Source organism: Aedes albopictus, chromosome 3 (genome assembly GCF_035046485.1).
Source record: "Aedes albopictus strain Foshan chromosome 3, AalbF5, whole genome shotgun sequence".
Taxonomy (NCBI): Eukaryota; Metazoa; Arthropoda; class Insecta; order Diptera; family Culicidae; genus Aedes; species Aedes albopictus.
Genome location: NC_085138.1, coordinates 5,337,683 through 5,364,727, shown reverse-complemented (window position 1 = coordinate 5,364,727; position 27,045 = coordinate 5,337,683). Strand labels below are relative to the sequence as shown.

The 27,045-nt window shown below is 38.2% G+C and overlaps 1 protein-coding gene across 8 annotated transcripts in view; it reads left to right on the top strand.

Moving 5' to 3' along the window:
• The window catches only part of LOC109414157 (1-phosphatidylinositol 4,5-bisphosphate phosphodiesterase epsilon-1), a 106,619-nt gene extending 85,291 nt beyond the window's left edge, over window positions 1-21,328 (top strand). For all 8 annotated transcript variants that reach the window (XM_062860426.1, XM_062860423.1, XM_062860424.1 and 5 more), the window contains exons 11-16: window positions 5,026-5,243; window positions 5,387-5,624; window positions 5,869-6,080; window positions 6,141-6,298; window positions 6,369-6,505; window positions 17,527-21,328. In XM_062860426.1, the coding sequence (XP_062716410.1) occupies window positions 5,026-5,243; window positions 5,387-5,624; window positions 5,869-6,080; window positions 6,141-6,298; window positions 6,369-6,505; window positions 17,527-20,036 (3,473 nt within the window). In that variant the 3' untranslated portion in view covers window positions 20,037-21,328. The remainder of the gene's footprint in view (window positions 1-5,025; window positions 5,244-5,386; window positions 5,625-5,868; window positions 6,081-6,140; window positions 6,299-6,368; window positions 6,506-17,526) is intronic.
• Window positions 21,329-27,045: the final 5,717 nt, after the last annotated feature.

Below are 27,045 nucleotides of genomic sequence, written 5' to 3'. Positions count from 1 at the left end.
ATTCTGCTACAATTCCCGATATAAAGCATTATTACTATAAAACTTTCTGGAAATATTATGTTTTCAGTTTCTAACCGAATAATCGATATTTATCCTTTTACTTCCGCTGCTTTTGCCTTGCGTCAAACACAATGTCGAAAGTGGCACTCTATACAGCGTGCCACTTCCGACATTGTGTTTAACGCAAGGCAAACGTAGCAAAAGTAAAAGAAAAAATGTCGCTAATTCGGTTTGAACTGAAAGTATAATATTTGACTTTTAGTAAATTTCGAATATTTACTGAAATATAATTTTCGAATATTTAGGCAGAATAGCGTAGAGGGCTCAGTCGGCAGTTGAAAGATTAGACTTTTTACTATCACTTGGGAGTGGAAACCCTCGTGGGCAATAGTGGGAAAAGTGGTTTAATTACAAGAAAAAAAACTTATTATTATGCCTGTAATACAAATAAAAAGAAATAAAAAACTCAAAAAATAATTTAGAAGCTAGCTCTAATTTTTTCAGCATTGCGTAATTTTGCGCCAGAAAAACTTACTTAAGGTGAAAGTTGACATATGATGAATTTGCCTATAACTTTTTTGTATTGAAATATATTGAATTTATATCTTTGAAAGAGATGTGTATTCCGATGTCCTGAACTGCCGTGTGTAGCATTGTTGTCTCATGTTAATAGGCATTCCCATAGAACATGGGACAACTATGCCACACACGGCAGTGAACAAGTTTGTAGAAAGTCACAAAACTGTAGGAACTTATCTGTAGAAGCTACACTGAAAAAAACTAGATATAGGGATACTCTACACAAAACACCCCATATCTCGAAAACCGTAAGTGGAACTTTCAGGGTGGCCACTAAATTTCAGTTTTGAAATTCCCGTCTTTTTCCCGGTTTTCCCGGTACGATTACTGAACTTTTCCCGGTGTACTTTAATACACATTTTTTTAGGCGGTAACGCCCAATTTTCGTTTTATATGAATGATAAGTACAATGTATAAAATGCACTCGCAATTCTGTGAATAAAGCCTGCGCACTTTAGAATCGGTACGCTTTCTACCGGCTGCAGATCAAAAACGGTTTAACCTAGAAAAAAATGTTGTAAGAAGCAAATGAAGCTTATTTATAGTTTTTGTAGGAAAAATATGAAAAAACAGTTTATATTTCTTCAAGATAAAATTTTGACCTGATTGTGAAATTCATGCCATTTTATTCTGCACAAACCAATGATCGTCAATATTTTCAAATTTCACAGCTTACGGGCTCATATGTATTTCCACAAGAAACAAAATCATACTCATTAAACATATGCTCAAAACAAGTTACGACATTAAACTCTTGACAAATATAGTTCACAACACCATAATAAACTTATAGCCTTATTGTCCATTCACGCTATATTCAAAACATATTTTTACTCAAACTAATTTTTTATGAAAAAATATTTCCTGCGATCGTTTTTTGGATCTACAATTCCCCAATTCAAGTGGCCCAACTTAATTCATATCCAAAACCTGGATTATTTTTGGAATTATTAGCAGTTTTCCCTCACAGTAGTCGGAAATTAACAGTCATAAGGCTAACTCCTCATAATAAGCCTAAAATAAGATAGTTTTCATGGAAAAAACACTGAAAACCATATAGATTGTGGAACTGTAGATGTGATTCTATGATCACAAATAAAAAACTTCTGAGTAGATTCAGTTTTATTAAAAAAAAATCGTTAGATATTTCACGCCATCAAAACACATCCAATGAATTTCGTCAGCAATAGTCCATTCAGCTTTCGAGCCACGATTATTTATATTGTTCTGCATCAAATCATTGGTTTCTTGTATACCAATACTATTCGTATAGTATCCTTCCCGTATGCGTATTTGCCGACCTAAAGTTTATGCGAAAACAACTTTGTTGACCTTAAATATCCATGCAAGCCTTTGATTTTCCATAAAACCCTTCAAAGGCTTACCATAGCTATATTGGAAATTTTAAAACACTCATGGAATATTTTACCTCCCTTAATCAACAATCATAATTACCAACAACAATTCTATACTGCGTAATTAGTGGGTTTGGTATTTATATATTCCTACACAAATCTTGAACCTGACAATGATTGGTTTTTGCTCAATGTGTGCAAAAAACTGGCACTATTTACGAATTCAGATCAATAGTTCATCTAAAAATATAAAAACAGCAAATTTTATATTTTTCCTACAAACTACAATAGATAAGCTTCAATTGCTTCTAACAACACTTTTTCCAAGTGACACCGTTTTTGAGCGGCAGCCGGTTGAAAGTGTACCGATTCTAAAGTGCGCAGGCTTTACTATGTTCTAGATACTAAATATTTAAAGTTTAACATTATTCGTAACACAATGCGTCTACGGAAAAAATAGAAGTATTCACCGATTATTATATTTGTCCGAGTTTTCATCTTTCGATTAGTCCAAAAATATTATCTTGGATTCCCTCAGTAACTCCTGTTAGGGTTTCCACATTGTATATATTTTGTGGATTCTTCCAAATTCCTTAACCGCCCGTAACTCGCGCGGTTGGCCACCACCGTCAGCACCACGCTAATGCTGAACACAAAAAGTAAGATTTTTTCAACGTGTTATTCTGGAAGTTTCTCCATAGGTTCCTTTAAGGAATTCAGGGTTTTAGTCTGTTGGCAATTAGGGAATAGAAGTTTGGTCTGGGATCATGAAATCGATTTAGAAATTTCTCTAGGAATTTCTGAAGGATTTCCAAAAGAAGCTCCCAAAGTTATCCAATATGTCTAGAAGGTTTACGGTAGAAAGAAACCGTTGGAAGATTTTTCGGACTCCTGCAGTAGTTTGATTTAGAAGATTCTGGAGTATTTCCAGAAAGCTTTTGTAAGGAATCCCAGGAGGGCTTCCAGAAGAAACTTCTGGATGATTTTCAGAGGGAACTTCTGGAGGATTCCCAACAGCAACTCCTGGAGAGCTCTCATAAGCCAGTCTTGGAAGTTTCCTAGAACAAAATCCTAGAGGATGCCCAAGAAGAACTCTTGGAGGAAACGCAGTAAGGAAAACTGGAGAAATTCCAAAAGCGAATATTAAATATAAAACAAAAGCTCTGGAAGTTTTCAAAATCAAAGTTTCAGAAGGAACTCTCTGCTACGCACAAGTACTAAAGAAGATCTCCTGCAGGAATCCTACAAAAACTCGTGTAGATGGATGAGTCAGATAAGGATTTCCTGGAGAAATACCAGAAGAAACTCTGTAAAGAATCCCATGAAGAACTCCCGAATGATTTTTAAAAAAAGCTTTTGGCGGAATTCCACAAGAAAATTTTAGGGGAACCCCAGAGAAAAGGAAAGATCTTCTGGAGGGATTTCAAAAAAAATATCGTGAGAGAATTCCCGCAGGAATTGTTGAAGATTGGAGCAACTCCTGTAAGAATTGCGGAAGTAAAATCTTGATGAATCTATTCAAAGAAACTTTTGAATAAATTTCAAGAGGTTGTCTTGGTTAAAACCCAGAATGATGCTCGAAATGAATTCAGATTCCTGATGGAATTTCTGAAAGAATCCCCTGAAAAAATCTAGAACTAATTTAAGAAAGGGTTAATCCGAATAGAAACTTTTCAAAAAAATCCAGATGTAAGAAACTCTTTCCTCGAAAAAAATCTAATCGAATTTCAAGAGATAATCAAGCGGTACAAAAACCTAGAGGTATTCTAGAAGGAACTTCTTGGAGAATCCCAAGTTCTGTTCTAAGGAAATTATAAGTGATTGCACAGGCGAATTTCTTGGGATTTTGTAGAAGTATCCCAGGAGAAATTTTTATGGGAATCTGTGAAAAAATGCCTTCCGGAAGGAAGCATATGCTTCAAATGTTACGAAATATTTTGTCTTAGAATGTTTTTCTGTTTTTGTCAACTGAAAATCGTCGACCGTGTTGACCAAAACGGAACATATTTGTTTTTCGGTTTAGCTCTGATTTTGCAGATTATCGATGAGGTGTAAATATTCAAATGCATAACATGTTACTTTTAACAACAATTTTCCCGGTAATCATCTCAAATTCCCGGCTTTTTCCCGCTTTTTTCCCGGTCGTTTCGAATTCCCGTCTTTTTCCCGGTTTTCCCGTTTTTCCCGGTTCGGTGGCCACCCTGAACTTTGAACTATTTTCTCTTATTATGGGCTACAACTGGTCGGCGTTCAGCCAAAGTGGACTACGCAATTTTTCGGTCAGCTAAAGACAAGCTGAGGAATTCGTTAAACCTGAACTTTTCAACGTTATTTTGATGCAGATGTTTCCTTACATAAAAGAATAATAGTATTTCTGAATGTAATGGCAGAGATTTCAAATTTCAAGTGCTTGCAGGACATTTTCTTGAAATCATTGAAAAACAGATGGTCCGGTCTGACTTAACGCCGACCAACTATGCTAAAGACATCGAACCTCTATTTTATTTTTGAAAAAAAAATGAAATAAATATCTTACTTCTAGGAGGAATTATCTTCAATTACATTTTATTAAAACACGTTTTTTAACTTGTTGAAGAACTTTGTAGAACACGCCAAGCCTCTAAAATTAACCAAAAAAAAGTTATTTCATTTTGCAAATGTAAACAATGTATATTAAGAGGCTTGTGGTCAAAATCCCAGCTATTTTGTAAAGTTACCTACAGTTCTGAAAAGCTAAATTAGGTTCTGTACAAAATTGATTTGCGCACATTCTACTGTTTCATTGCTGCACTAAAAAAACAGCACCGATTTATATGAAATTTTGCTGGTGAAATGAGCGTATTTTATTATAAAATAATAAAATGAAGTTATTACTTTTTGACAAGAACAATGTTTCTGGTCTATTTTTGCGCAAACACGCTGAGGGATGACTAGACTAGAATTTGAAATTTGTCTCTTAGTATGCAACTCCTAAGCAGTGGCGGTTGATTCTACTGGCTTTCCGTGGAGAAGCCTTAAAAACTTGAGCTACTTTAGTGATCAAACCCCATTTTCCTATGATTAACGCAGCTTCCCACTTCTTCCGTTGCAGGCCTTCTGACACGAAACTGCTCGCTGGACCTGGACCTGTCCGACGTGAAGCACACCAGGAAAAAACACTTCGACGCTATTGCCGCCTCCAGTATAGCCGCCAGCAGCGATTTCCTGTCGTGCAACAACAAAGTGATTACGATAGCAACGTTGAAAAAGTTTCTCGAAACTCGCCAGATGGAACTGCTGAGCGACGAGGATGTGAAAGCAATTATACAAGTAAATTTCATTTCCTTCCACGCTCTACAGCGGCGGCACCTATATGCTTTCCTCCACAAATAGTTTCCCGAACCGGATGTACTGATGAGTTTTTTTTTTCTCGTTCTATACTGTTCTGGTTATCGCTTCCCTCTGGATAATAGCGGCACGAACCAGAAGCTGCCCACCGCATCGAAAACTGTATGAGCTTCGAGGGTTTCGCTCGATACATGATGGACAAGGATAACTATGCGTTTCTTAGCGAGCTAATGCCGGAAAGTACCTACATGAACTTGCCTCTATCGCAGTACTACATTGCATCGTCTCACAATACGTACTTGACCGGACATCAACTGAAGGGTGAAAGTTCTGTGGAACTGTACAGCCAAGTGCTGTTAACAGGTTTGTGCTCATTTGGCTCATTACTGTTCCCATCTTTTTTTTTTGTAAATTGCTCCTATTTTATTCTACTATGATAATATGATGTTCAATTCTATCTTTATTATGCTATTTTATTTCCTTTTGTTTATTTTTTATTGTTTTTCATTTTGTTCTATGTTCTTGTTTTTATTCTGTAATATTATTTCAATTTTATTCTAATCTATTTAATTCTATTCGATTTTTTTTACTTTTATCCTATCATTAGGTGCTCGGTGCGTGGAGCTGGACTGCTGGGACGGCGACGACGGGACACCGGTGATTTACCATGGTCATACATTCACCACCAAGATTCCATTTCGAGCAGTTGTAGAAGCAATAAACAAATCAGCCTTCGTACAGTCTGCATATCCGGTAATTTTATCGATAGAAAACCACTGCTCGGTAACGCAGCAGCAACGGATGGCCGCTATTTTTCAAGTAATGTTCAACAGTTGTTTTACAATTTAATGATAATCAACATTTCCATTCCACCAATAGGCCATTTTTGGAGAGAAACTAGTTACGAACTTTTTGTTCGATCAGGACTATACAGACGAACCATATCTGCCCTCCCCTCTATCACTGAAACACAAAATTCTGATCAAAAACAAGAAATTGATAGTGGAAGTGCCAGCGACCCTCTCGACTGGTTTGACGTGAGTAAATTCAAAATAGGATAAGTTTCTTTTGACATAAGTAAACTAACATTTGGAATCCATTTTGCAGCCGTCAGAATACGTACAAACAATCAAATCTTTCTAGTAGAGCCAGTTCAATTATATCAAACACTAGCGGTAGCTCCCTCAACGAAGAATTCAGCGACGATGAATACGAGGATGATGACGATTTTGACAATATTGATGGTAAGTATTGTAAACCCTTCGAACGGTAGAACATTATGAAGAATATTTTTTCTGGATATCCTAGGTCATCCAAACTATTCTTGAGTCTAGATCTTTAAGTCTACGGGTATAACGGTAACTTGTTCCATTATACAAAGCTACGATTTGTAATCTATCATGTCCAGTAAGTTTATTAAAAGGTTATCCAAACGGTTCTTGAGAATAGATCCTAATGTCTACGGGTGTAACGGTAACTTCAATCATTCCAGTAAGTCTTCTGAAAGTTCAATAGACAATATCAGATCAGTTGGGAAATCCTAGGTCATCCAAACTGTTCTTGAGTATAGATCCTAAAGTCTACGGGTGTAACGGTAACTTATTTCATTATACAATGCTATGATTTGTAATCTATCATGTCCAGTAAGTCTTCTGGAAGGTTAATAGACAATATCAGATCAGTCGAGATATCCTACGTCATTCAAACTGTTCTTGAGTTTAGATCCTAAATTCTACGGGTGTAACGGTAACTTCTATCATTATACATAGCTACGATTTGTAATCTATCATGTCCATTAAGTCTTCTGAAAGTTAAATAGACAATATCAGATCAGTCGGGATATCCTAGGTCATCCAAACTGTTCTTGAGATTAGATCCTAAAGTCTACGGGTGTAACGGTAACTTATTTCATTATACATAGCTACGATTTGTAATCTATCATGTCCAGTAAATCTTCTGAAAAGTTAATAGACAATATCAGATCAGTCGAGATATTCTACGTCATCCAAACTTTTCTTGAGCTCAGATCCTAAAGTCTATGGGTGTAACGGTAACTTCTATCATTATACAAAGTTATGATTTGTAATCTATCATGTCCAGTAAGTCTTCTGAAAATTCAATAGACAATATCAGGTCAGTTGGGATATCCTAGGTCATCCAAACTGTTCTTGAGTTTAGATCCAAAAGTCTACGAGTGTAACAATAAGTCTTGTGAAAGTTACAGTAGTTGTTTTTATCAACTAAGCTTCATAACAGTAAGGATCCCATAATATCCCAAAAATATATAACAACGTGTATTGTATGGTAATGTATTTGAACGGACCGTAGACTTTGGCCAGACCCCCTTCCCCCCATTAGAGTCTACGTAGTTTATGGACAGGCCCTAACTGCTTTGGTAAATACAGTGGATTATGTAACACTACTTAACGTAGTGGTAAATGTCGACCTGAAGATATGGTCTCCGGAGTAGTGTTGTTGATCTGGAATATCTCAAAACTATCTTGAAATGACTTGTGAGACAAACTACTGTTACTATCAAGAGCTAAACTTCAGGATAGTTTGAACGACTCTCAATGTCCCAAAGGTTCATAATATTTAATATATAGTAGACTTCAGATTGGTCCAGTCACCACGATTGATTATGAAACGTTACTCTGTATGTCAGATGATATAGCTGATGTTACGAGTGTAGACCTGAAGTTTGGATCTCAAAGATAGTTTGGCTAACCTGGAACATTCATATAGTGTCTCTAAATGACATTTGAGATTTCAAAAGCTTCACGGATCTCAGCAGATTATGCTATGCTATTATTTATGGTGAAAACACATAAAATTTTTGGGGTCTCCTGTTAGCCAAGTGGTTAAGGCTATGGATCGCCAATCCGGAGACGGTTGGTTCGATTCCCATTCCGGTTGGGAAAATTTTCTCGACTCCCTGGGCATAATGTATCATTAAGAAGAAGAAGAACATAAAGTTTTTCTTGTAGATTTGAAGGACTTCATTATAGAATAGTTTGGACGCACCTGAATGTCCCAAAGGTTTGTAATAAAAAGTAAACTTCAGATTGCTCCAAAAACTGCGGTTGATTATGCAGCGTTACTCAGTATAACAAATATGGATACTGTTACGAGTGTAGACCTGAAGTCCTTAACTCGAGAGCTTCGCCGATTCCAGCAGATTATGCAATACTATTATTTATGGCGAAACACACATAAAGTTTTTCTTGTAGATTTGAAGGACTTCATTATAGAACAGTTTGGACGAACCTGAATGTTCCAAAGGTTTATAATAAAGAAGTAGACTTCAGATTGCCCCAGTAACCACGGATAAATATGCAACGTTACTCAGTATAACAGATATGGTTGCTGTTACGAGTGTAGACCTGAAGTCCTGAACTGCAAGGTAGTTTGGCTGACCTGGAATATCCCTGTAGTGTCTCTAAATGTTATTTGAGATTTCAAGAGCTTCGCGGATCCCAGCAGATAATGCTATGCTATAATTTATGGTGAAAACACATACAAATTTTCTTGTAGATTTAAAGGACTTCATTATAGAACAGTTTGGACGAACCTGAATGTCCCAAAGGTTTATAATAGAAAAGTAGACTTCCGACTGTTCCAGTAACTGCGGTTGATTATGCAGCATGGATACTGTTACGAGTGTAGACCTGAAGTCCTGAACTCCAAGTAGTTTGGCTGACCTGGAATATCCCTGTAGTGTCTTTAAATGACATTTAAGTTTTCAAGAGCTTCGCGGATCCCAGCAGATTATGCAATACTATTATTTATGGTGAAAACACATAAAATTATTCTTGTACATTTGGAGAACTTTATTATAGAACAGTTTGGACGAAGCTGTATGTGCCGAAGGTTTATAATAAAAAAAGTAAACTTCAGATTGCTCCAATAACTACAGTTGATTATGCATCGTTACTCAGTATAACAGATATGGATACTGTTACGGGTGTAGACCTGAAGTCCTTAACTCCAAGGTAGTTTGGCTGACTTGGAATATCCCTGTAGTGTCTCTAAATGACATTTGAGATTTCAAGAGCTTCGCGGATCCCAGCAGATTCTGCAATTCTAATATTTATGGCGAAAACACATAAAATTATTCTTGTAGATTTGAAGGACTTTATTATAGAACAGTCAGAAACACCTAGAACATCCCAGAATAAAAAAACACCTTTTGGTATTCTTGACGAAGGCTAAATAAATACATATAAACGTAACCCGCATCCATGTTCAGCTTTTAGAACAACTCGTATGGCAATTAATTCGTTTTCCCAAATATCATGGTGTTCAGGATGTTCTAGGCCAAGGGATTCCTTTTGCTCATATTCCGACATCTTCTAAGGATTTTAATTAATAATTCTCAAGGGCTTCTTTTTTTCAATTACACCAGCTGGAATCCCTTCCGAGAGTCCGGGAACAGAAATTTCTTCTGAATTTCCTCACACAGGAATTACTTCTAGGATTCTTTCTACAGAGATTCGTTCTCTTTTGCCGGAATTCCATCTGGGATTTGAAAAACAGAAATCTCTTCTGTGATTCTGGTAGCGATTCCTTCGGAGACTCCGGCAATGAAAATGTTTGCTGCAATTCCTTTAGCAGGATTTTTTCTTTAATTTCATTATAACGATTTTTTTATGACTTTCTAGGAATACCATCGGGAATTCCTCTAGGTGATCCCTCGACAATTGCTGTAGAAGTCCCGTTAGAAATTCCTTCAGGAGCTTTTTTGGGCATTCATCTGGGGTGTTTGTTACGGGTATAAATATTTGTTACAATTATAAGACAGAATAATTGATTCATGTGTTTATTATTTGTGCGTTCTTTGTGATGTATGTTTTATTTTACCTTGAACATATACTCATAATTGTAAATCACATTTATAGGGTTCTGGAAAAAGAGGCCCATGAGATGTAATCCTACTTTGATTGCCAACTTTCAGGCCATTTCTGGCAACGGTCAAGTACTAGAGATGTAAACCCTTCCCTGCTACGGATTTCAAGTTGTTGATCTCAAGTATCGAACCCCGAAACGGGATGCCCGTTTAGGATTAGTTTTTTTTTTTTTTTTTTTTTTTTTTTAAAGGGTTTTCAGTTGGAGCTGCGTGACAGCTTGATTGTCAAGGCTGAACCCGTTATTCAAATTTCATCTCTACCAAGACCAATGTTTAGACGGAATAGGCTATGTTGCCCAATTTAACACTAGTTTTTACATTGTGCCTAAGTAGTTTTAAACAAAATTTTGCATTTTCCCTCCCGTAGATGTATTAGTCATGTCTGTCTACCCTCAGTCATGTGAAGTATATGAAGCTATCAGAATAAATCTTTACCCGCGAAACCTGAAGCACCAGGAATGTTTTTATCCTTGCTATTACTTGTTGGAAATAACATAGCACAAAATGCTGTCTATGTTGACAACTGTGCCTATGCTATCTCCAAGAAATATTATGTAAAATGTATAGTTGAAATAATTATGGTCAAATACCAATTGAAGACAACAACCTTTACTGCGATAACACCTATGTTGGTAGCCACCTACAGCACTGGCGCTATCCCCAATGATAGACACTAGTTTTGAACATGTCATGCATGGGCTTCCAATGATACGAGAAACGAAAACAACCTAACTATTAAAACAGAGCCAATCCGTTCATTCGTCCTATCCGTCCTACCTAGATAAACCAAGTCATTTTCTCCCCGTAACCTAGAAATGTCAGCCTAGTCATACACAAGTAACGTCCTTCAGCTTGGAAACAATCAGTTTTTATCCAAAATGTCACGTCGAACGCATTGACGTCAATAAAGTGTTAAAGTATGGTCCACTGCACGAACTTGGGCCGGCCCGCTCACTCTCAAAGATAATTTGGCGTTTGGGCGGTGTCGTCACCGCTCAAACGTCAAACCATGTGTGAGAGCAAGCAGGCCAGTAGTATCGTGCAGTAATCCATTGTTCGCACGTTAGCTTCGAATCTACCAGCACTATTATGTGCTGCAACTTTCCTTCTTACTATTCGGTTGATTTTACCAGATTTATATAAAGAGAATATTACTGGATATAATTGTAATATTAAAAAAAAAACAAATTTGTTTTGATAAAATTACTAATTTAAATATATTTAATTATTGTAAATTACTCAAATTATTGTAAATTTAGTAGTAAATCAAAATCAACCAAAAAACGTGGGAAAGAAAGCCCAAACAGCATTTTCAAGTTTACTGGCAATAAAAAGTTTTCAAAACCTGTTACAAAACCTATAATATTTCTAGTAGGATTTGTAACGATCCTCAAAACCTTCTCAAATCCAACCAACTTGGAACTATTGCTTGGGTATAGAATGTATTGAGCCCTGGCGGTCCCTCCGTGTTTATCGAGCATGTCTGATGAATATGTAAAAACATATGATCAGCCATACTCCATCTGCAGCAGCCGGTTCGTGATGAACCGTTGGAGGCGCATTAAAGTGTTAAAAAGGTGATATGATTCACTAAAGAATACTACATTACAATAACCTTCACTTTAATACCGTCAAACCCTGCGAACTTGGCCAGGGACCGTTTAGGATTAGTTTTCCTAGACAAAATTAAGCTACGAACACAGAATAAAGACTGTGAACTAAAAGGCGAAATGCCATTCAAAACACAAACTCGAGGATGACTGATGGACCTAGAACAAATTTGAAAACTCGTCATCCTGTGATTGGAAGGTGTTTTCCATCTGGATAACAGGGCACAATTTATGTTTTGTGTCGTGTTGCGTCAATTTGTGATGTCTCTTGTTTGTAAATTCATAAGGTTCTATGAGCCCGGTGCCGTGAAGTGTTAATACTTTGTTATAATTAATTTATTTTATTTGTATAACATGTAAAATTTGAAAAATTCTTCAGGAGGGCATTCGAAAATTTATCCATGAATTTCTTCGGAAATTCATCCGGGAATTTCTCCTAGATTTTCTTCGACAACTCTTTCTTCAGTTCTGTCGGAAATTTCTCCAGAACTACCTCCATGCATTCATCAGAGTATGTCTCCAACAGTTCCTTCACAAATTTATCCGGAAATTCTTGGAGGAAATTTCCTCCAGGATTTCTTTGGCGAACTCCGTAAGGAGTTTCTTCTGGAATTCTTTAAGGAGCTTTTGGGGAACTCACCTAGGATTCGAGAATCCCTCAAAGATTTTCTTCAGAAATTCATTCAGGAGTTTCTCCAAAAAATTTTCCAGCTCTAAAGAGTTTCATTGGGAAGCCAACCAGGAGTGGATTCAATAAATCCTCAAAAAAATCCTTCGGGAATTTCTCCAAGGTTTCTTTTAGAAATTTCCCCAGGCGTTCTTTAGAGAATTTCTCCAGGAGTTCTTTCGGGACATCTTCAACAAGTTTCTACAAGAATTTATCCAGAAGTTCCTTGGGAAGTCATCCTGGAATTTATCAAGGAGATCCCTCAAGTTCCTGGGAGAATCCCTGGAATTCATTAAGGAGTTCCTTCACGAAATCTTGCAAAAGCTCTTTAAGAAAGAATTCGCAATGTAGGCCATGAAGAAATTCTCAAAGTAATTCCCGGAAGAGGTCCTAAAACAACTCACAAAAAAAAACTCCTGGAGGAGTTACCAATAACACCCCAAAGTTTAATTTCCCGGAGAAGCTCATCGAATCAGGAGTTCCCGAAGGAACTCATTGGAGAATTACCGACAGAGCTCCTGAAGCATTTTCTGGGGGAATTCTCGATAAAATTTTTAGCAGAAATGTTTAAAGGAACTCCAAAAATTTCTGCAACAGTTCGCAATAAAATTCCTAGAGAAATTCCCAATGGAACTCACGAAGACATTTTCAATTAAGTTACTGGATGAATTACAATTGAAATACTTGAAGCGATTCCCTTTGGAAATCCTGGAGAGATATTCGCAGGAACTCTTGGAGGAATTCTCAATAGAACGCCTGGGGGAATTCCCGAGGAAGTTCAAGAGCAATTGTCGATTTATCTCCTGGAGGAATTCCCAATCCAACTCTTGGGGGTATTCCTGATGGAAGTCCTGGAGGAATTTTCAATAAATTTCCTGAAGGAATCGCTAATGCTCACTGGAACTCCAGGATGAATATCCAATACGGAGGAACTGCCAATGGGACTCCTGGAGAATTGCCCAACGGAACTCATGAGGAGATTCCTAATAGACTCCTGGAATTCCCGAAGGGACTCGTAGAGAAAATTCCAATGAGATTCTTCGAAGAATTGCCAATATAAATCCTTGAGAAAATCCCATTGGAATTCCTGTAGAAATTCTAAAAGAAAGGTATTCGAAGTGCAATGCCTTGGGAAATTCATAACTACCTTTCTGTAATAATTGCTTATGAAACACTTGCAGGACTTTCCAATGGATTTCAGAAGTGTTTTTTAAAAGATTACTGGAGGAATCAATGAAGGAAATGCTAGAGGAATTATCGGTAAAACTCTTGGAGAAATTGGAAATTGCTGGAAGAATCATACATGAGCTTCTTGGGAAAGTCGTCAATAAAAGTTCTAGTAGAATTTTTGAAGACAGGCCCAATGGGACTTCGGCAGAAATTTCCAATGTAGCTCCTGGAAATTAACGAAAGAAATCATATACGAATAATTAGAAAAAAAAAACTGGGAGGAACTCTTGTGTAAATTCTTGACGAAACTCCTGAAAAATGTTTCGTAAGAACTCCTGGTAAGATTCCCAAAAGAACTGTTGAAGGATTCTTCGAAGCAACACCAGGGTGATTGTTAATAAAACTTGTGGAGTAATAGTTGAAGGAACTCCTCGAGAAATTCTTAAGGAAACTTCTGAAGAAATTTCCGAAAGAACTCATGCGGATATTCTCGAAGAAACTTCTGAAAAAGTTCCAACAAGAACTGCTGAAGAAACCTCCCTGTGAAACCCAGTAAAAATAAATAGTCGAAACAAATTTTGAAAAAAAAAAAAACAACATGTCATCCTGGAGGATGTATTTCCTGCAGGAATCTCCGAGGGAATCTCTTATGAAACTTATGGGATAACTCACAAATGAACTCTTAAATAAATTCCCGAAGGAACTTCTAGACTAGATAAACTTCCGATGAAACCCCTGGGGGAAATTTCAATGGAACATCTGGAGAAATTTCCAAAGGAACTTTTACAGGAATCCCCCAAAGAACTCCTGCGGAATTTTTAAGGAGATTCTAAAGCAATTGTTGAACGAACCCTTGGCAAAATTCTCGAAAAAACTGCTGAATGAATTCCCAATGGAACTTGTTGGAACTACTAAAAGAATTCCCGATGGAATCCTTGAAGAAATTACCGACGGAACTTCTGAAGGAATTACCGATGGAACTCCTGGAGGAATTCCCGAACAAAATTCTTGATGGATTTTCCAAGAAAATTATGAAGTACACTCCCGTTCAAAAGTTTGGGGTCACCCCCTCAAAAACATGTCATTTTTTTAGGCCCATATCTCCGCAAAATTGCGTCCGATTTCAAAACCCTAGATTTCATTAAAAAGATAATAAGTCAAAGAAACTTTGAACATGACTTAAAAGAAACTTTTTCAAAAAAATTTGTATGTAAACTTAACCCAAAGTTGCCAAATTTTCTAAAAAATGAATATAAACTTACGGCAGTGTCGCTGGAAGTTGGGTCGACCAAATTGAGAGCGGTAAATATTAATATAACCCATTTTCTTTTAGCTTTCAACTGCTTTTTACAGAACGTGGCTAAAAAATCTAGAAAAAAAAGTTATTAAGTAAATTAATCCTTGATTTTTTCGACCAAAAGTTTGGGGTCACCCCTCAAAATGCTGTATCGGCCAAAAGTTTGGGGTCACTATCGTAAAACATGGAAAAGTGATTTGTTGATATCTTTGTCATCTTTCATTCAATTTTAATTCTTCTTGGCTTGTTTGAAACAAAATGAATGATACTTACTGCATAGACATTGAACCACACATATTTGTTGAAATTTACATACTAAAACTTAACGTAAAGTTGCCTCATTTTTTGAAGCGTGGTAAAATGTGCTAACTTTACATAACATTTTTATATACAAAAATCGTTAAATACGTTAAGTTGAAGACATCAAACGTAAATTTAGTTAATTATCTTTGAAATGAGCCAAAAATAATTAAAATTGAACTATAGATGACGAAGATATCACCAAATCACTTTTCCATGTTTTACGAAAGTGACCCCAAACTTTTGGCCGATGCATCATATTGAGGGGTGACCCCAAACTTTTGGTCGATGACATCAAGGATTAATTTACTTAATAACTTTTTTTCTAGATTTTTTAGCTAAGTTCTGTAAAAAGCAGTTGAAAGCTAATAGAAAATGGGTCATATTACCGCTCTCATCTCAAAATTTGGTCGACCCAACTTCCAGCGACACTGCCGTAAGTTTATATTTATTTAAAAAAAATGGCAACTTTGGGTTAATTTTACATACAAATTTTTTTGAAAAAGTTTCTCTTAAATCATGTTTAAAGTTTCTTTGACTTATTATCTTTTGAATGAAACCTAGGGTTTTGAAATCGGACGCAAATTGGCGGAGATATGGGCCTAAAAAAATAACATGTTTTTGAGGGGGTGATCCCAAACTTTTGAACGGGAGTGTACCTAATTATTGAAGAAACTCCTGCAGAAATTCTAGAGAGAATTTCTAAAAATATTTTTGAAAAAAAAAACTGTTGGAGTGTGAATTCTCAAAGAAACATCTTGAAGAATTCCCGTAGGAACTACTGAAGTGTTCCCGATGGATTTCGGGGAGAAATCCTCGATGTGGATTTTTTTTTGAAACTTCTGAAATACGGTGATGAAGGGTATTATCGGCAGGTTTGTTCTCTTCGTCATATGGGATTTTTGTGGGCAAAATTGCCTGAAATTTGGGCATATAACTCAGCTTGGTTGGGAAAGATTTATGGCCAACTCTGAGTTCATCAGGTTTCGAAAAACCCCCCATGACGAAGAGAACAAAACTGCCGAAAATACGTAAGATCCCCTAGTTGTTGAAGAAACTACTGGATAAATTCCCGAAGAAACATTTGAAAAAAGATGTAAGAACACAAGGTTAATTATTTGAGGGAAATTAATTTGCGTAAGAATCAGTTTCAGAAAATTTTGATGAAATTCCTGGTAGAATTCGCGAAGGAACTTCTGGAGAAACTCCCGATGGAACACTCTACTCATGATTGACGACAAATAAAATAAAATAAAATAAAAACACCAAGATGAATTTCTAGACGTATTTCCGATGGAGCTCCCGGAGGTATTTCTGATAGAATTCTTGGAGGAATTCCCAGATAAACATTTGGGGGATGTTCAATGGAAATTCTGGAGTAATTGTTGAAGAAACTACTGGAGCACGCTATGTCCAAAGGGAAGTATTATGAATATCGAATGTACCTCAAATGTTATTCCATAGAATCATAGGTTTGGACCTCTAGTTTCAGAATCTGTGCGGTTTAAAATATTTCATCTTGGGTTTTTCGATTTGTTTGATTTTTTTCCTATTTTACCATACAAATGGCGAAAAAAGTCATTTTAAGGTTAATTTCATCCCATATAAAAATGTATGGGAAAAAAACCCAAGATGGATTATTTTAAATCGCACATATACTGAATCTAGAGGTCCAAAAATACGGTTCAAGCGAATAAACTTTGACGTACATTCACTTTTCATAATACTTCACTTTGGACATATGGAGTGTGGAGAAACTCCCAAAGAAACTTTTGCAAAAAGCCTAAAAAACTCCTGCAGAAATTTTACAAAAAAAATACTGAAGACTTTTCCTAATGAATTGTTGGAGAAACTCCTGAACCTGAACTTGAAGGAATTTCCGTTGAACTCTGGGAGTTATTCGCAAAAAAAAACTTTTGAAATAATTCAAAATGCAACTCATTGCGAAATTTCTTAAGGCACTCCCAAGAAACATTTGTCAGTCAAAAAGACTTGAAGAGGTTCTTGAAACCATCATAAAACTAAAATAAAAGAAATGAGGTTTTATTACGGTTATCGAAACTTCTACAAGACTAATTGGTTATCAGAATGTTACTTGTGCTCTCAACTTTTGTGAATGTTTCGAAGCGGAGGAATCACAAATATAGTGACAAATTCTAGAATAGACAGAAAATAATATTTGAAATATACCCACCCATTCTTTATTGATTCAGTAATGCTTAAAAGAAATAAAATAGTCCTCTGCCATAGGTGTGGCCTTGGAAATCCAGTACAATAGACGTTTGATACATCTTCTCTTTCTCTTCTACTTGCAGAAAAAACATATCATATAAACTGGGGATCAATAGATGATAAGACTAGACATAGTGTGTCCCACGCAAATGTTTCTACACCGACGAGGCAACGCATCGAGCAGCAACAGCAGCACGCGCAGCTTATCCAACCACAGCAACAGCACCACCAGGCCGACGATCGATCCCGGAAGCGCAGCAACCAAATCGCCCGCGAGCTTTCGGATCTGGTGATCTACATCCAAGCAATAAAATACCGCGGGCTGAATCCGTACAGTCCGCACAACTCAATGCGTGCCAATCCGAGACAGCCGCTGAAAACCAGCGGAAGCGTGGTAACCGTTGGAAGCATCTTGAAGAACAGCTCGGGAGACACACTAAGCCTTCCATCGTCTGGTCATTTGTCGGATAATCTTTCGCTCAGCTACGATACGTCGAGTATCAGCGGAAGCGAGGGTGTTCTGCCAACTCCGGCGCGAACACGAACCATGCCGAATGCCAATCATCCCTGTTATCAATGTTCGTCGTTGAACGAGGCTAGCGCCAAGAAGCTTTGCAGGAAGGATCCTCTGGGATTGATTGCCCACACGGAAACCCAACTGATGAGAACGTACCCTGGGGGATTGAGAATTGACTCGTCCAATTTCAATCCGGTGTTCTTCTGGTCGTTTGGATTTCAAATGGTTGCTCTGAACTACCAAACGGAAGACATGCCGATGCATATCAATAAGGCCATGTTTGAGGAGAACAATAGTTGTGGCTATGTTCGCAAACCGGATGTACTGTGGAATAGGTCACATCTGATGTATAGGAGGTTCAATCCGTTGGAGAAGGAGTTTGATGGGTTGCATGTGACGCAGCTTGTGATCAACGTGGTATCCGGCCAATACCTGAACCATGTTACGAGTGGCAGTGTGATTCACGTGGAAATAGAACTCCTAGGAATTCCCATCGACTGCGGAAGACGACGAACGAAACCGGTGAAGCACAATTTGTTCAATCCAGTTTGGAACGAAACCTTCTTCTTCAAAATCATGTTCCACGACCTGGCGTTCCTGAAATTTACCGTTTACGAATCGGAATCAGTAGTTGTAGCACAACGCGTGATATCTCTGAAATGCTTTAGGCCTGGCTATAGGCATGTTCGGTTGCGATCTCCCATCAATCAGCCCTTGAATATGGCATCGTTATTTGTTTATACCCGAGTGGAGGAGGAAGGCTTGGATAGATCGTACGGGGAGATTGACGAACAGTATCTTCAGCAGCTACGGACGGCGAATAGGAAAGAACAGCTTGAAGATACCGAGCCCATGTTGGAAAGTAAAGTTCCTTTATTGAAGCGTAAAACGTTCTTTTGTACTATTTACGACGCGGTACCTAACAATCCTTTTACGATTCTCAAAATTACTCAAGAATGCACAACGAAAGACGTTCTCATGATGGTGTTGCAGAAAATGCGCAAACCGAGAACCGACATTACCAACTACATATTGATAGAGGAAGTATATACGGGATGGGAGAAGAAAGATAAGCGATATCCGCCTACGCAGAGAGTGCTGGATATGGTGGAGAAACCGTTGCAAGCGCAGGCTAGCTGGAAAGGTGATGGTAGGTTTATATTGAAGCGGATAGGTAACGACCCTAGCAGTCGAGCATGGGTGACTTCAATTCGTCGAACAGCAGATGCTAGACGAGCATCGATAGCAACCGCAACGGCAAATGACGATACAACCGGAGAACCAATTCCCGGAGCTGCGGTCGATGACCCATTAGCCCTAGAAAACGTGGACAATTTCCTTGTCTGTGTCTTCAACGTGTCGCATGACATACCGTACGCAATTCTTCGAGTACCAATCAAATCTACTGCTCAAGATGTTCTAGCTCAATCTCTTTTGAAAGCGCGTCGCCTTGATAACCCCAACAACTTTGTGCTAGTGGAAGAATTGAACTATAGCAACAAAAGCAATGACACAATGCAGCGAATTCTGTTAGATGACGAAAATGTCTATACAACGCAAGCGAATTGGAAATCGATCGGACGATTCGTCATTCACGAGCGAAGTCAACTGACGCCTTCAACGATCCGTAAAACCATACTGCCGATCGAGAAAATCAGCCGAGGCTTCAGCATCAGCCGGGGATCGTCATCTTCGTCCACGTCGGTGCACTCGTTGGCCTCAAAGTCCCCGATCCAGGTGGCGCTCAGCGATCCAACGACGTCCCGAATCAAGTGTCGCTCGGCGGACGCCGCAGCCCTGGGCACAAAACCGAAGCACGCACGAAATTCCGCATCCGGAGCATCGGGCAGTGGCGGATCCTCCGGCGGTCGGCACAAATACAACTCGGAGAAGGACACTTCGTTCTCGAGTACCAGCAGTAGCAGCAACGCCACGTCCAAGTCCAGCAATCGACGGGAAGTGCATTCGGAAGGGGAAACCCTCAGCGATGACGAGGGCAAGGATCACGACATCCTGTCGACCATGTCGCGGTTCAAGCGGATGTCCATCAAGAAGCTGAAATCCTGGAAGTCGTAATTTGTCCGGGAATGATCGAAAGATGACTTCAAAGTGGTTCAGGACAATTTCTATGGTATATTGTTTCTTTGAATTGGTATTGAAAATGTTCAGCTTTCATATATATTCTCAATCTAACCATAATGTTCTTAGTCAAACACTATCATTCTAATTTTTGATAAAATTGTTTTGGGGTATTGTTAGAATGTATTTCAACTAGGATTCTTTGAAGGCTGTTTAGTTTTTACGTGTATTCCAGAAACCTAAATCCAGCCCAAGAAATCTAATCTAATACAAACACAGCCAGTACGAGAAAGCATTCTGGAAAGAAATCGGGTTAGATCACGTCCAATTACCTTTCTTGTCAATATTGAGGCTTACACCTCATCAAAGATATGATACAAGCATCAGAGCGGCCTAGCCCTACTACGTTATATTAACGCAAAATTTGATTCTTCAAAACACTTCCGAGTTTTGAACAGTTAACTCTACGGGGGAGCAAGGATGCGTGGACACACCGTACCAAACGTGGCACAAAACCGCGTGAAACGATTTAGAAAATTAGCACTAAAACCCATGATGCCTCTTGCATTATTCACTTTTCCACTTTCAAACTGGAAAAACTGCCGGATGGCGTAGCACCACCAGCTGCAATCACATTTCCGCCGAACATGTAACCGAGAAAAACGTGACAGAATTTTGGAAACACAACAATTCACGCGCGCGGCTTGCTGCGATCCGCAGAAATGTTATCGCCCCGTTTTGTTTTCTTTTTTGGCAGCAAAATGGCAAGACGTTTATGTCTTTCGGAGACGTCGGATAATATGTAAGGAGACCAATCGTAGCAATTGAAGATCCCAACGATTTTTAACGAAAACTGAAGGAAAAAAACAGTTTTAAATTGGAGTTAACTACATTTTTGATCATATACCGTCTACCCCCGTTGGTTTGACCTCATCTAATCTGAACACTTTTTAATATGACCCCCTCTAATCTGTACATCGTTCAAACTTCATTCTGCTCATGGAACGGGGTGAAACGGAACGCAGAACCAAAACAAAACAGCAAAAAGGGTTACCATCAGTGTGTTTTCGGTGCCCACAGGGTTACTAGAAGTTCAAATTAATAAATGAACCCCGTTGGTTTGCATGAGGTTCGTTCAAACCAACGGGGGTAGACGGTATATGATATAAAAAGTTCATACATTGAATTCACTACACTACAACTTTCGAACATACTGCAAACAGCGTGTTCGGTATGAATAGAATAAGTATGTACTAGGCATCGTACACAAATTACGTAACGCTATAGTATAGGGGGAGGGGGGGAGTCTAGCTTAGCGTTACGAGCCATACAAAATATTCTGAGTTTTCATACAAAAAGCGTTACAAGGGGGAGGGGGGGAGTCTGAAATTGCCGATTTTAGCGTTACGTAATTTGTGTACCATTCCCTACAAGTTTTCTCCAGTTGTAGCTGGTGGTGTAGTAATTTTAAGATTCCGATTAAAATTCAAAAATTTAACGGAAATCTAGACATTATGATGGATTTTCGGTTAAAAACAGACGGAATCGGTATAATCCTGGGAGTTTCAATGTATACTAGCGAACTCTGTAGAAAACTTGTGGCCTCAAGGGATTTGCATTTACCTCAGCAATTCGTTTGGGAATTTGCTTGGAAATCTATTCAGAAATACTTCCGAAACTCCTTTAGGGATTTTCGTTTAACTTTTATTTAGGATTCTTCCTTAACCTGTAAACGCAAATGTGCCTCACAATGCAAGTCTTCAAATCCAATAAAATAAACATAATTTCACGAATAAATAGAAGTCTATGGTACAGTTCCGAGAAATTCTTCAAAATAGGTCCTCAACATCTGATAATTTTCGTAGGAATCCCGGGAAAATTATCTGTAGGAATCTGGTCTCACGAAAAATTCTGAGAGAAATCCTAGGAGCAATATCGAAAGTAATCACAGGAGAAATCCCTTTCGGAATCTCGGAAAAAAAAATATTTTGTAGGAATCTCAGATCGATTGCCGGAAGGAATTCATGAAAGAATCTCAGAGGAATTGACACAAATCCCTCCTGAACGAACCCAGGAGCAATCCATGATGGAATAGTGGAGTAATCACTGAGAAAAACTTAAGGGTCCTTAAAAGAATTCTAAAGGAATATCAGAAAGAATCCTTGAAAAAATCTTAGAAGAGAGAGAAATTTTTGAAGAAAGCGTGGGAGGAATTTCTGAAGAAATCCCACAAGGAATCAATTCTGGAGTTTCCCAGAGGACATTCATGAAAAAATATCTGAATAATCCCAGAAACATTCTCAAAAAAAAAAACCCCTAGGAATATCCCGGAGGCATCCCACTACATCCCGGCAGAAATCTCTGGAGAAAACTCTAGAGGAATTCCTGAAGGAGTACCGGAAGGAATCCTGAGAGAGATCGATTAAATTCGCAATGAAAGAATCCCGGGAAAATTTTCAAAAGAATAACAAAGAATACCGGAAGGAACCTCCAAAGGAATACCGGAAAAAATCAATACAGGAATTTCCAGAGGACTCAATGGAAGAATCCTGCGAGGGAAGGAATCCATGAAGGAACAACGGAAGAAATCCTTGGAGAAATTCATGAAAACTCTTTGAATTATCCCAAAAACAATTTCAAACGTAATCCCTATGAATATCCCGAAGGAATCACCCCACATCCCGGCAGAAATCCCTGGAGAAAACTCTAGAGAAATCCCTGAAGGAATACCGGAAAGAGTGCTGGACGGAATCCCGGGAGCGATCAATGGAGTCGTCATGAAAGAATCCCATGAAGCGACGAAAGAAATCTTTGGAGGAATTCGTGGAAACTCTTTGAATAATCCCAGAAACAATCTCAAACGAAATCCCTTTGAATATATCGGAGGAATCCCACTTCATCCCGGCAGAAACCTCCGGAGAAAACTGTAGAGAAATCCCTGAAGGAATGCCGGAAAGAGTACCGAAAGGAATCCCTGGAGAGATCATTGGAGTCGTCAATGAAAGTATCCCGGGATTTGAAAAAAAAAATAACAAAGAATACCGGGAGGAACCTCCAAAGGAATCCCGGAAAAAATCAATACAGGAATTTCCAGAGGACTCAATGAAAGAATCCTGCGCGGGATTCCTGAAGGAATCCTAGAAGGAATTCATGAAGGAACAACGGGTAAAATCCATTAGAGAATTTATGAAACATCCCGGAGGAATCCCACAAGAGTCCCAGTAGAGATCTCTGAAAAAAAACTCTGTAGGAATCCTCGAAGTAACTCCAGCAGAAATCCCCGATAAACAAACATAATCCTGGAGGAATTCCTGATGTGATTTCGCGAACGATCCACGAGAGAATCCCGGGAGAAATTCCCAGTAAGAATCCCTGATGGAAAGGCGAAAAATATGAAATCATGAAGGAATCTCTGAAGAATTTCATAAAATAATCACGAGAGGAATCAATGAAGCGATTCCTGTAGGAATTAATGAAGGAATCCCGAGAGTATTCTAACTCCAGTGAAAATTCCTTCGAGGGATCCCTGAAGGAGGATGATGCAAAGAAATCTCGGGAAGCATCGCTGACGGAATCCCGGAAAAAATGCCGGCAAAAATCCATTAAAAGACTATGACTTTGGAGAGATATATCACGAAATTTAAGCCAAATAGGAAGGTACGATCTTGGGCAGCGTTGTTCAGGACTACGAGTACTTCCAGGTCACGTGGAACATAGTTCCGAATTTCACCACCACATAGCGCTAGTGTACATCGCTACTTCCGGTATGACTTTGAAGAAATATATCACGAAATTGAAGCTAGATAGGAAGGTACGATCTTCGGCAAAGTCGTTCAGGACTACGAGTACTTCCAGGTCACGAAGAAAATAGTTCCGAATTTCACCACCACAAGGCGCTAGTGTACATCGCTACTTCCGGTATGACTTTGGAGAGATATATCACGAAATTGAAGTCAGATAGGAAGGTACAATCTTCGGCATTATTGTTCAGGACTACGAGTCCTTCCAGGTCACGAAGGACAAAGTTCAGAAATTCACCACCACGTGGCGCTAGTGTACATCGCCACTTCCGGTATGACTTTGAAGAGATGTGTTACGAGATTGAAGCCAGGTAGGAAGGTACGAGCCTAGCTTCCAAGTACAAAAATCAAGGATCATTTCAGGAACACTTTGAGGTCACATCCAACCTTCGTTCGTTGGACTACGTTTAGGTGGGTTTCGTTTCAACTGGGCGCCTGTTAGGTGGGCTATAGCCCAGTTAAAACGAAGTCAAACGTCACTTTTTGACGTGAAGCACGATTTGTCAAGGTTGGGAGCCCCGAATCTCTATTGTTAGAGATTATCAGACAGCCCAAAGCTCATCCCACCTAGTGGAAGTCTTTCATTGACTGGGCTGAGAGCATAGTTCAACAAACGAAGGGGGAATATCCCTGCTTGAATTAGGGAGGAATCAATGAAAGAACCCCGGGAGGAATCCTTGATGGAATCTATGAAATAATCCGTAAAAAAAAACAGGAACAAATCCTTAAACAAGTCCCGGGATAAATCAATGAAATGAATCCTTACCAGAATCCTGGAAGTACCGCTGAAGAAATCTCAGAAAGAAGTAATTCACGGCCCCAAGTAACATTTTGATGACCAATTAGTCCTGTAAAGGTTTTGAAAACCGTCATAAAACCTAATACCTTTTATTTTGGTTTTATGGCAGTATTTAGAACCTCTTCTAGATTATTTGACTCAAAAATGTCACCTGGAGGGAAGAATTTCGGGAAAAAATCTGGCGAAAAATCTGAAAGAATCCCCGGGGAAACAATTGAAGAACTCCCGGAAGAAATTTCTGAAAGAATCCTTGATAGAAATCAAGAGATATTGTATTGAAGAAAATCCGGATGGAATCCGTGGGAGCAGCCGGTGGTTATTCCGGAAGGAATTCCTAAAAGATTTCTGAAGAAATCTTTGAAACAATCTCGTAAGGAATTTCTTTGGGAATGCTGGGAGGAACCTCTGAAAGAGTTCAAAGTGAAAGGAATCCGTAGAAGAATACTTGGAGGGATCGCAGGCAGAATCCTGAGTGGAATATGGAGAGGAATTCCAGGAGAAATGCCATATTTATATCTCTTGACTGAGTCGTATGACGGAATATTGTGTAATTCTCAAGATAAACGCTTCAATAAATAGGACACTAGGCGGATATGGGTTAATATAATTTCTCGTTGAAGTTCTACCGAGGTCTACCGAATTTTCTGATATTTCCCAGGTTTGCTCCATTGCGAGATTTCTTCCGGGGCTTCTTTTTAAATGGTTTCAGAGCATCCTTTGGTATTTCTCCTGCAGTGTTTTCGGGCTTTCCAATAGTTTCTTCTCGGATTTTTGTGGCATCTTCCAAGAGATCATCCAGAACTTCTACTGAAATATTTGCTTGAGGTTTTCTATGGACTACTGCAGATATTCCTGCAAAGATTCCTTATAGAGACTTTCTCTAGATTTGTCTTGGAGTTCTTTGTGATTTTTTCCGAGACTTTCTATGAGAGATTTCTGTGGGGTTGCTTTCAGATTTATTTCCGGTATTTCCCAAAAATGATTTCTTCCAGAGTCCGAGAGCTTTTCTCGAGTTTTCATCCGAAGTTCCCGAGCAACCTTATGTTATGACTCATACTGAATTTATGCGCACTTTCTAATTGTTTTGAACGTTTTTGTGTTTTCATTATCCTCGTTCATACTTTTGATGTTTTTTTATTCTTTTTTTGTCATTTTTTTAGAGGGCTTAGAGCAAGAATATACTTGAGAAAGTTTATTTTCAAATTTAATGTAACTCAATATAATTATGTGAAACATTTGTTCATTTCCTTCTGAAGTTTCTGCCAAATTATTTTCAATGTAGATTTACGAGGAACAAAAGCTGGAGGTTTTCAATATCGAACAAACAACATAACTCCATGTCCAATGTGAAAATATAAAACACTGAATCAAAAGATCAAAGAAACATATTTTCCAACCCAAAAAAATCAATAGCACAAATGATAACGAAAAGCAAACAACCGTTTGAATGTTCACTGTACGAAGCTTTGTATTATTTGCCGTTTTAAGAAGCTTACCACATGGAGGTGCACCTAACGAACTGCACACATGGATAAACAAAAACTGAGAAAGAAACCCCTGCAGACAAGTGTAGGATATCTGAACAAATGCGTTTGAAACACAAAAGAATTATAAGAAGAAAAAAAAAACTATGTGATAAAACTATAAATAATTATGAATAAAAGTTCAGATTGACTCTTTGTTTAGTTATTTTTTTATCTAACATAGTTGAAATAGCAAACTAGGAATAAACCCAAAATACACTTCATATACACAGTGTTGAAGCATCCCTCCAGAAATTATCACTTCATCACCGAATTCAAAACTATATACATAGGTGCAACCACAGAGATACACATATACACTATTTGCACACTCACCCTATTTGAATCATTGAATACAATCATATCCGAAAAAAAAACAACACATTACTACCAGCCAAATAACGAGCAGGGGCAGACAAACTAAATCCAGTATAATTTACTATAAAAGCAAATTTCACATTTCAATGTTGTTGAGCAACTAAAATAGAAACGAGCCATAACAAAGCCAAATTTACGCTTCATCTTCACATCAACGTTAGAGTTCTTCATCGAGAAAATAGTGCAGTATAGACCAGACTACTACTACTACATCCAGTTGCGTAGTAAATGCATTTCATTATTGATGTTAATAAGTGTCAATCTGAAATTTGTACGAACATTTATGAACAACCTAGAGAGCGAACAAAACCATAAAGATAGTAGAGAAACAACAATACAAATAATAGAAACGTAAGAAGACGCGGAACAGAGTTACATGCAATTGTAAAAGGAAGATGAACCTATATACATACTGTAAAAAAAGAACAACCATTAAGCTATTAGAAACTTTTATAAAATGTTTTCTTTTTTATCATGGAATCACAGCTAATGAATATGGGATGGCT